At 38.2% G+C, this 11,590-nt stretch overlaps 1 protein-coding gene across 1 annotated transcript; it reads right to left on the reverse strand.

The window, feature by feature from the left end:
* Positions 1 to 43: 43 nt before the first annotated feature.
* On the reverse strand, positions 44 to 9,120 carry LOC125853157 (uncharacterized). The gene is made up of 5 exons (XM_049532830.1): positions 8,859 to 9,120; positions 8,460 to 8,533; positions 8,280 to 8,383; positions 8,097 to 8,159; positions 44 to 794 (listed from the first exon to the last, which is right to left on the reverse strand). Exons 1-5 carry the CDS (start codon positions 8,921 to 8,923, stop codon positions 534 to 536), a joined length of 567 nt encoding a protein of 188 aa, XP_049388787.1. The 5' UTR covers positions 8,924 to 9,120; the 3' UTR covers positions 44 to 533.
* Positions 9,121 to 11,590: the final 2,470 nt, after the last annotated feature.

Genomic DNA, 11,590 nt, shown 5'->3' on the forward strand with positions numbered 1-11,590 from the left:
ACATAAAGAAATTTAAGAAAAGGAGTGTACTCAAATTTCCATGATAAGAAATTTCATTTTGCAGGTGAGAGAAGCCCAAATGACATTGCAAGTGTTTAGATTGAAGATCACGCAGAGTGGAAGTGCCAAACACTGGTCTTGCTAGCCCAGTTTTATCTGAAACGAAGAGCTGTTGAACCTTTAAATTGTTCATAGAAGGAAATACAGGGCTAAAAAAGAGAAGCTAAGATAAGAACCAAAATCCCCGAGAATAATTATCACGAGGTCGACGGTCATGTGGAGAGGCAAGCTGAGGTCTCTTGAGAAGAAACCTTGCAAAGACCAAAGACATTCTATGGTAAGCCAGAATTTGGTAAGTTTTACACGATACCATCTAAGAACAAAAACGTCGTCAAGACGAATGCTGAAATGCTGCTCCATTGATGGCATTTCTCTGAGTAATCCAGAATGGATTGCTACTTTACACAATTTTTGCCAGAATCCACAGAAAGTCACACAGCTGGAACAGAGTCTTCGAAACGGATGTACAACTTTCAGACCCATAGGCTTCCAAAGGCTTCTTCAAGTGCCCTTTTCCTGCTTATTTCTAAACTCCAACCCCCAGCCTTAGCAGCCCTTTCAGTTCTTAGTTTCATCTTTTCATCATCTTCGTACTGTCCCCCTAGCATATCTGGAAATGATCCAACTGGGAGAGGTTGTGTTGGCCGTGGCTGAGCTATGCCTCCGGCTATTGCAGGGGCATAGTGCCCTTGTGGACCTGTACTGGACCCTGCCTGAGGCCCTTGGCCCAAAGCCTGCAGAAGTGAAGATAAAAATTGGTTACCAATAATATCAGATTATCTACATGATCACAATTTAAAAAGTGATTCAATATGAAAAAACCATAATCAGAGGTGGATCTGGGATTTGAACTTTATGGGTTCAGATTCGTAAACCCTATCACTTCCATCAAATTCACAAGGTCTAGAATCTATTATTATACATATTTAGTGAATTTATTAACGCATATACTTAGCCTAAGCCAAAATCTATGGGTTCGAACCCATAGCTAATCATTGGATACACTCCTGACCATAGTTATAATCCAATTACATTCCCTCCTTTTCATTTGATCTTCTCATACACTGCTGTACAGGAACCATCGCTATCCATTGTCCCACTCTTACTATTTGCAACCTCACTCTCTCCATTTTCAAACTCTCCAACTATCTGGTTGGTAGAGGAGAATTCATCAATTAGGACGACATCAAGCTAGCTACTCGTTCAGGGATTAGTTTTTTCCTTTCTTTTTGGTACTGGACAAAGTTTACAAGGAAAGAAGTTTAAAGTGATAGTGTCGCAGAAATCTTACCAATCACATCATGAACATTTTGCATATACTTAATCAAAAAGTTGATGGACAATGATGTGTCTGCTTTGAACAGATCTTGAGTGCACTGCGGCTTTCTCTTGCTAACATGGTTGATGGCATACTATGCCATAAAAGGATACTGTTGGAGTTAATTCCTTTATTCATTCCTGTAGCATGTTTAACTTCTAAATTTTTTCTACCTAATTGGTTAAACACAATCATGCAAAAGTCTTGTAGCATGTAAAAGTCTTACATGCTCTGCACGTATCCAAAAATGGGATGGCCCAACCACAAAAAGTCTCCAAGCCTAACGCGATTCAGGTGTATTCATAGATGAACTTTGGGATGAGATCATGATGCTCAGAACATAAGAATCAGAAATCACCAGAGCATAAAATACTGAAGAGCTTCAAATTTTCTACTACAAACCCAGAAGAAGTTATCAACACAAGAAGACAGATACAGAGGAAAATTCAAAAGAGACGGGGAAATAATGGTGAGGGAGAAAGGGGGCCCAAGAATCGTGAGGAACAACAAATTACGATTGGCAATTCAAGTACGGGAGGAGAGATATGGAATGTGGAATTAGCATACCAATAGCCCCAGAAACATCATCAGACAACATCAAAAAGGAGAGGTTCACATCAGCTTGGGTGCGACAGAACATATGAAGCTAGGGCAAATGTTTGGACCTGATTTCAAAGGTCACAAGGAGGAATCCCTCGACTCTTGAGCTACATATGCAAGTAGATGCTTGTAGACAAACTAGTAAGATGGAGCCATCCTTAGAAATCAGGAAAAACAGGTTTAAAGGTGCCAACGAATTGAAGAACTTAATTACTTCTGATATTTAAGTTTAAAAATAGTGAGGGAAAAACAAGGGGAAAGGGTGTTCACAGTCTGATCCATGAAGCTAAACCTGATGTCATGGAATATTAGGGGATTAAATGATGGGGAAAAAGAAGAGTGGTGAAGAACTGTATTGAGCAATGGAGGGCTGATATAGTTTGTCTTCAGGAAGCAAAGTTACAGGGGAATCTGCAAGAGATATGAAACAATTACAGGGAGGGAGGAGTTAAATTTGCCTGTCTAGAAGCCAATGGTACCAAGGATGGAATCATCATGCTATGAGATTGTAGAGTATGGAAGGGAGAGGTACCACAAACAGGGCTACATTTGAAGCTTTGCTCCAAAACTTCAATTGCCACATTTCTATGCTCCAAACTGTAAGGTAGAAAGAAGAGAGGTGCAGGATGAGCTAGGAGCTGTGAGAGGGCTAATGGAGTGTCCCTAGGTAGTATGTGGGGATTTCAATGTGCGTAGGTTTCCAACAAAGAAGATAAATTGTTAAAGAAGGACCTCCTGCCATGATAGGACTATCAGATACCATAGAAAACTTGGAAATCATTGACCTTCCTTTATAAAGAGGAAGTTATACATGGTTCAGAGGAGACACTAATAATGCAGCTTCAAGGATACACAGTTTTATCCTCTGCAGAGCGAAGTGAACAATTTAGCAGGGTGAAGCAGACTACTCTCTAGAGATTGACATCAAATCATGTCCTTATAGCCTTACAGTGTGGTCCTTGGGACCAAAACAAATCTTCAAATTCGAAAACTGGCTGCTTAACACTGAGGGGTCCGCAGATAGAGTCAGACCATGGTGGAACTCATTTACATTCCGGGGAAACCAGATTACTTATTAGCTTGCAAATTAGAAGCACTGAAAGACAAGTTAAATGAGTGGAGTAGGGAAGAAAAAGGAAACCTGTCTGCGCAAAGATCCACTTTGCTAAACAGAATGACAGTTATGGATTCTATAATTGATTGCAGAGCTTTAGACAGAGGAAGAGGCAGCTGTGAAGGCAACAACATTTATGGAATTTGAAGAATTGCTCAAGAATGAGGAGATTGACCGGAGACAATTATGTAAAATGTTGCAGCTGAAAGAAGGTGACAACAACGCTAAATTCTTCCACAATTCAACCAATGCCCACAAAAGAAGTAATTACATTGATCTCCTAGAAGTGCAAAGGGGTACACTGAAGGAACCAGACAGAGTAAAAGAGGAAATCATACAATTTTATAAGAAACTGTATACAGAAACAGAGAGGTGGAGACCTGCAGGGAATGCCCCAAAATGCCCCCACAATATCAGAAGAAGAGAAGGCACAACTACAAGCAAGTTTTGAGGAACAGGAAGTGTTCAGTTGTCTGAAGAAGTGTGCTGTGGACAAAGATCCTAGACTTGATGGGTGTACTATGAATTTTTTCATCAAATGCTGGGATGTTTTAAAGCAGATGTCATGGATGCTTTCCACAACTTCTTTGAAAATGAGATGTTTGAAAAGAATTTCAATGCCACATATATTGCTTTGATTCCAAAGAAGAAAGGGGCTAAGGAGCTAAAAAACTTTAGACCAATTAGCTTGATAGGAAGCTTTATAAGCTTCTGTTTAAAGTGCTGATTGAGAGGTAAAGGGGTGATGGACAAGTTACTAAGTAGACTCTCCATTAATGACTTTCATCCTAGGGAGACCGATTATGGATGAAGTGTTGATTGCCATTGAAGCAGTAGACAAGGCTGGCTCAAAAGAAGCCTGGAATCTTATGCAAATTGGATATTGAAAAAGCTTATGATCATGTGAATTGAGGGTTCCTGCTCAACACTCTAAGGAGAATGGGATTTGGGGAAAAATGGATTAGATGGATCAGCTTATGTATTTCCACTGTGAAGTTTTCAGTACTGATTAATGGTACACCTGAAGGCTTCTTTGCAGCCCAAGGGGATATAAGACAAGGGGATCCCTTGTCCCTTTTTTTGTTTATCCTAGCCATGGAGGGTCTAAATCATATGATTAATACTGCAAAAGGTTATGGATGGATATCAGGTTTTGAGGCGTCTATAAGCAGTGGAGATAGTCTGGAGGTGACACATCTCCAATATGCTGATGATTCACTGATATTCTGTGAGGCAGAGGAGGAGCCTTTAAGATATTTAAGAGTAATTCTAGTACTTGTTGAAGGTATCACAGCTTTGCATGTAAACTGGGGGAAGAACCATGTATTTCCCATTGATCCAGTCCCAAACATTGATCTTCTGGCCTGAATTCTGGGAGGAGAAATGGGAGCCTTACCCTCTACGTACTTAGGGATGCCTTTGGGGGCTAATATCAAGGTCAAAAGAAATATGGGATTGGTTCTGGAGAAAAGTGAAAGAAAGCTATCTACATGGAAAGCCTAGTACTTGTCTATAGAGGGCAGATTCACTTTGATCAATGTTGTTCTTGATGCCCTTCCAACTTATATGCTTACTTTGTTTCAATTCCTGCCGGTGTTGTACAGAGGCCAGATAAGATTAGGAGATCCTTTTTATCGCAAGGAAACAAAACCAGAACAGGTTATCATCCTTTCAAGTGGAAAGTGCTTATACCAACTAGAAACAGGGAGATCTTGGAAATGAAAAACTTGAAGAACCCTAGCAAAGCTTTGAAAATGACATGGTTGTGGAGATATACTCAAGAGTCACACTCTCAGAGAAAATGTGATCAATTGAAGTATGGTGAAATGGATGGTTGGGTTACTAAAGAAGCAAATAACCCATGTGGGGTTACTGTCTGGAGATCAATCAGAAACTGGTGGCCCATCTTACTTAGCCACACTATAATTGCATTCAACGATGGTAGAAGGAACTGTCTTCTTGAAAGACAGGTGGTTAGGTAATAGAATCCTATCAATAAAGTTTCCAGATTTGTTTAATTTTAGCTTTGCATCAGGACAGAACTGTGGCAGACATGTGGTCTCCTCAAGGTTAGAATTTTGTCTTCAGAAAAAATTGAATGACTGGGAAATTCCAAGAATGGTTCAACTACTTAAAACTCTTGAGTCTTGAATCCTTCCAAGGGCTAAAAGTTAGGATGGACGGATTAGGGTGGAATGGAAACAGCAAAGGGGCATACAAAGTAAGTTCAGGGTACAAGTTACTAAATGTGACTGGGCTCCAGGAACAACATCTCGCCATGAAAACAAATTTGGAAAGCTCAAACACCTCTGAAGGTGGCATGCTTCTCATGGTTGTTAGCAAAAGAGGCAGTTTTGAGACATGAAAATCTAAGAAAGAGGAACATCATCTTAGTTACACATTGTTGTTTGTGGAGAGGCAGATGAGACAGTGGGGCATCTGTTCCTACATTGCAGAATTACTAACCAACTATGGAAGATTCTTATCAATCTCAGAGGCATACATTGGACAATGCCCTAGCAAGATTGTTGACACTTTTTACAGTTAGGAGGAAACTGGAATTGGAGCCAGGAACAGGAGCATTTAGAGAACCATTCCAGCATACATTTGGTGGACTGTCTGGGAGGAGAGGAGTGCTAGAAGTTTTGAAGATAGGAGTAGAACAGTTCAGAGGATCAAAACATATTGTATTTTGCTTTTGTGTTTTTGGTGTACCTCCCATAGATGCAGAAGTTATCATAGAGATTTTAGGGTCATACTAAGATCAGGAGTTTCTTTGTCTTCGTACTAACTTCTCACTTGTTGTAAAAGGTTTTTTCTGCACTAAGTGTTGGTTTATAATACAAATGTTACTTTCTCAAAAAAAATAATTGTGAAGACTACCCCTCTCTGCATTTTTTTGGCTGATCTGGAGAGAGACTATATAATTTTTAAAGTTAAAAGAAAATTCAATCAGCATTAGATCTCTCTATACTTCAGGTGTAGAGAGTATATGATATATTTTTGATATAAGGTAAACAATATTATTAATAAAAGGGAAAACTCTTGTATTCAAGAGGTATACCATAAAAGCCCCCAAGGCCTAGCTCAAGTGGCAAAAGGTGGAGGATTTGTGGCTTAGGTTGCAGGTTCAAGCCCCACACCATGCAAAGCGAAGCCCGGTATTTAAGTGGAGAAGGGTAGAGGGGCGGGCCCATTATCCACCGAGTTTAGAAGGTTGTGATTGGTCCAAAGGGAGGGTCACAAACGGATTTCTCGGTTATCAAAAAAAAAAAAAGAGGTATACCATAAAATGGAAAATCTACAAAAGGACATGATTCTCTACGAAAGACACCCAATCATCTATAAAAGTTGGAATCTCAACGATGCACCAAAAGCAATAACAAGCAAAAGGCTATCCCTCAAATTTACAATTATTTTTTTTGGATAATGGTAACATATACAAAATCATTTTCAATCCCCTCTAAAGCTTTCCTATTTCTCTCCCTCCAAACAACTCACATAAGAACTAATAAAGCAACCTCCATGCCCCTTGTCTTCTACTCCTACGTCTGCCAGCACAGCTATGCATGGCATCACCCACTAGTTACCATTGTCAAAAAATAAAACATGGCATCACCCACTGTATGCCAAAACAATTCAAGATCACCCTCCACAAACCTGACCCCACCTTACAATGCACCAAAATATGATTAACTTCTTTGCCCGAACATTTACACATATAACACCACCTAGATAAGTAATATTTCTCTTCTTCAGATTCTCAGTTGTCAGAATTGCTCCCCTTGTTGCCAGCCTGGCAAAAAAACTCCTTCGTATGCGCCCTAGGAATCCAAGTCAATGAATGTGGGAAGTGTGTCTCCTCTCTCACCCACAAACTCTAGTAAAGAGATTTGACTAAGAATAAACTATCACTCTCAGCGCCCATCTCCATGAGTCATTATTGGAGTGAGACCTGATTTCCCTGTAGAGAAACTCCATTAACCTTTGAAACTCATCCAGCTCCCAGTCTTGTAGATTTCTCCTGAACATGAGATCCCAAAGTACTCCCCACCCCACCCCACCTCCCACCCCATCATTCTCCCTACAAATCCGATGAACTTTCAACTCCCTCTGGTTTGAAACTCTACACATTAGGAAATCATATTGTAACAGATAGATGGTTTAAGTTTGAGGAGTCTTGCCATAAATCCACACATTATTAAGACACATCAACTTTGTGTAACATTAATTATATATTCACTTACATATTTATTTAATGAAAGAGGTTTGGCTCTTGCATATGAAAGTTGGAAGTTCAGTGCACTTGGTTCATGGAGTGTGTGTTATGCGCCATGGCCTAGATGTGTGCCATTTTTTTTGCTTGTGGCAGCCATGACCTTGCTATAGTTTATACCAGTATGACAATGATGTATATGTCATGCTTTAACCAAGGCCAAGAAGGAAGGCAAAATGTGGCAAAAGAAACCCAAACAAGATAGTAGTTAGTTCGGTCTTGAGTCAAAGAATGGATTCTTTTACTCTGTGATTTGAGGAAACAGGGGATTTTTAGTCAAACTAAAATCATACAACCAGTTCCAAGAAAAAAAAAAAAAAGAAAAATCATACAACTTTGGCTTCCCTGGCTTTTAGCACATATTTTTTCAGTTTATACTAGGCCAGTAGTTATCACTGTACTCTATAAGTCATGCATTGCTTATTTCAAACAATTTTTTGAATTGCTATATAGGACTTCTATTCCAATTACTACTGATTTTCTGGAAAAAAGTGAAACTGAAAAGAAAAAATAAAGTTGGAGAAAACTGTTCTAAACTATGACAGACTCGCCGTGGAAATGATCCTAAAGCTTATTCATCAACATGGAATAAAGAAGAATGCAGAAGCTCAAGACACTGTTATGCTGCTGCTGATTACTATGAAAAGTTTCTTAGATATTTGATCATGTCACACCAGAATTAATAAATGAACATAAATCTTAAGAGTTAGAATCATTAGTCAACTCACATCTCCATCGGACTGTGCAGGCTGTCCCTTGCTGGCTGCCAAGGCTGCTGCATATTCTTCAGCCTAGTTCACCACAAAGCAAATTAAAAGAGCAGTTAACAAAATACTAATGCTTTGCATGCAGCATTTACTAGTTACTACAAACTCATTTCCATTTGCAATCAGAGCACCTTATGGACAAACCTTACGTGCTTGAGCAATCATGATTTGTTCTGCATTTTCTCTCTGGTACTGTGCAATCTTTGCCTCAAAAGCAGGAACATCAATGCCTTCAATTAAATTGAATACTGCAAACAATAGCATTCTGTTAAGCAAAATTATACGACTTCCAACTTGAACAAATCAGTGAAGAGTAACGCTTACTCATATCCTCAACTTCCTCTAGATAATCGTTGTATTCACGCAATGATGGAAAATTCTCTTCTCTTTTATTATAGCTGCAAAATTACATTGAAGTACATAGAAGTTTATAGACTAAATAGATAAACAAAAGAGTTCACCAAAACAGAAGTAAAGTCTCCATTACTAGGTTAAAATATTTTCTCTCACTACAACACAAATAGTTTTACAAGTCAAGCTAATACTTAATTTCACTCAAAATCACCTCCTTCCATTATTTAGCAACCACAAAATAAAAAAAAATAAGTTTCAGCCCTGCAAACTTCACATGTAATAATTACTGATTAATTTTAAACTGTTGCAATACAGTAAAAAAGAAGTCGATTAAATAGAATAGATAAAACAGAGGCAAAGATAGATTACATGTTGGCAATGCGTTTTCTGATGGCCATCTCTTTGGAAAATGCATTGGTTGAAGCGACCACCATTGTTAGAGCCGCTTTCGAACCCTAAAAACCAACTCGATAATTTGTTCTCGTCTTCTACATCTACGTACGGCAAGAGAGATGACGGGACCGGCGGTTGATGGAAACTCCGGCGAAATATAGCCTGCAGAAATGGGGGAAGTGAATTGAAAAAGTGGTGGCTGAGAAAAATTTAATCGAAAAACGACGCCGTAAGAAGGAAATGACTTCCATTTTGTTTGCCTAAAATAGTCCCTAATGTTTGTGTCTTGGTTCAAAATAGTCCTTATGTTTATTTATATATACAATAGAGCACAAATAGTTCTTCAAGTATACAAAATTAATGCACTCTTAATCATGACTTTGAAAAACAGTTAAATTTATACGATTTAATAGGCAGAATGGTCTGGTGAACCCTTGTACTTGTATTTGTTTGTATTGTGAACTGTTCTACATCTGGACCCCTGAACCCATCCAAACCCAACATTTTAAACACTTTTTCTGATGTGGTATGGAGAGTGTTGCACAAACACGTACACGTTGGCCAAAAAGAAAAAAAAAATAATCCACGTATGATATTATATTCCATGTGGCAAATGACTCACCTTAAACTAAGAATAGTCCTAACTCAGGCGAAATTTTTCAAACCTTCGCGACTTTTACACTTCTCCTCTTCTCCTCTTCTTTTCTCCTCTCCGCGACGTTCGTCTGTGATTTTCCAAACCTTCGCTCAGTTGAAGCTCAGTTCCACTCCGATTTTCGTTGTAAGTTCTTGCCTTTTGCGTTAGTTCTGATCTTTTTCATTTCCTCACGCGTATCTGTTTGATTTTAGGGTCGATTGTCATTCGATTTTCTAAATTTTTTTGGGGATTTTACTTTGGTTTGGATGTAATATTATTGTAATATGCTTTCTTAGTTGATGTATGACTTTGAGTGACTTCAATGACATATTTCGTGAATTCGAGTAGATTCTAGGGTTTATTCATAAAATTCCAATTTCGACTAAAATTAATATTTTATTTCTGGTCAATTGTCTTGGGTATTGATAGTGTTAGTGGAGCATTATTACAACAATTATAGTCATGGTAAGTTAATGGCTTTAACTGTTACAACAATTCATTATTTTCTTAAAAAAACTAGGGATTTTTGTGTTACAGTCATGGTAAGTTTATGGTTTAACTGTAGTTATTTTTTTTTACTTTATAGGCATCGTAAGGTAATGGCTTTAACTACAGTGACACTTCAATTTCACTATGGGGGCTGTTTTGTATCTAATCCTACTTTAAGGTATGTCAATGGAATCAGTAGTGTTGAAAAGATTAATATAGATGTAGATGAGTTGCATATTTTGTTGTTTTATAAAATAGCAATGGAATTGGGTGTTGAAAATGTTGAGACATTTGGATGTAGAGTCAACAAGAAAGGTACTTTTTACATGTTAAATACTGATTCTGATGTTTTAAACTTTCTGAATGGTTTGAATGGTGGTGATTTTGTTGATGTATATGTTGTACATCCCATTAGTATACCTTTAGTTTTAGAGGAGATACTTGTATTGCCTAGCACTAATGCTGATGTGTCCTCATCTCCACAACAAGATAATGCTGATGTGTCCTCCTCCCCACAAATAGATAGGGCTGATGTGTCTTCATCTCAACCATTTGATGAAAATGAAAATAGGGATTTAAACCAAAATCAGCCCCTTTTAGTTGAAGAGCAGTCCTCTTCAGTTGAAGAACAAGCCCCTGCCCCTAGAGTTGAAGAACATTCTGATTCTGATTCACTCTATGATATTGATGAAAATATTGATGATTTGAGTGATTTGGATGAGGAGTTGCTTCAAGCTAGGCAGTCTAATATTCAAGAACAAGTTAAAGAAAAGACTGCTAGAGTAAATCTAGATGAGATACCATCTGGTCCTGTAGGTATAGATGCTGGTTTTGAAGACATTTATAAGGAGAAGAGGGGGAGATTTGAAGGCAATTTGGGTGGTGATGACCCTTATTTTGATAGCTTAGATCCTGGTAGTGACATTAGTGAAGATGAAGGGGATCCTGTTGAGAACGATGAAGTGGTAGATCCAACACCTAGGAAGGGAAGTACAAAGATCTACTTTGATCCAACTGCTAAAAAGGTTTTATTTTAATTGTATATGGTATTTTTGAATCACATAGAGTTCAAGGAGGCACTGCAAACTTACTCTATTCAGAAGGGTGTTAATATTAAGTTGAAACCTAATGAGAAGGAAATGATAAGGGCAAAGTGTAATAAAAAAGGTTGTCCTTGGCATATTCTTGGAAGTATTGATGGTAGCACTGGAAATTTCAGTGTTAAAACATATTTTCCTGTCCATAAGTGTTTTAAAAGAACAAGAAACAAATTGTGTACCCCCATTTGGATTAGTAAACATTACAAGGAGAGGATTATGAGTGAGGCTACCATCAAACTACATCAGATTCAGTCTTTGATACAAAAGCAATATGGTTTGTATGTTAGTAAGACAAGTTGTAGAAAGGCAAAACTGAGAGTTATGAATGAACATATGGGAGATTTCAGAGAGGAGTTTGCTAGGTTGTATGATTATGCTGAGCAATTAAAGACCACAAATCCTGGAACTACTGTATCTATTAGGACATCCAAGAACACAATTCCAGGAAAAGAGGTGTTTATGAGCATCTATATTTGTCTTGG

This window comes from Solanum stenotomum, unplaced genomic scaffold, assembly GCF_019186545.1.
Source record: "Solanum stenotomum isolate F172 unplaced genomic scaffold, ASM1918654v1 scaffold9649, whole genome shotgun sequence".
Lineage (NCBI taxonomy): Eukaryota > Viridiplantae > Streptophyta > Magnoliopsida > Solanales > Solanaceae > Solanum > Solanum stenotomum.

What these genes read in the sequence shown, in the direction of transcription:
- LOC125853157 (XM_049532830.1), bottom strand. Translation starts at nt 8,923, where the DNA reads ATGGTGGTCGCTTCAACCAATGCATTTTCCAAAGAGATGGCCATCAGA. An exon ending in AGAGGAAGTTGAGGATATGA is followed by an intron (nt 8,384 to 8,459) that starts GTAAGCGTTACT and finishes TATTGTTTGCAG; the next exon opens with TATTCAATTTAATTGAAGGC. An exon ending in CTGCACAGTCCGATGGAGAT is followed by an intron (nt 795 to 8,096) that starts GTGAGTTGACTA and finishes TCACTTCTGCAG; the next exon opens with GCTTTGGGCCAAGGGCCTCA.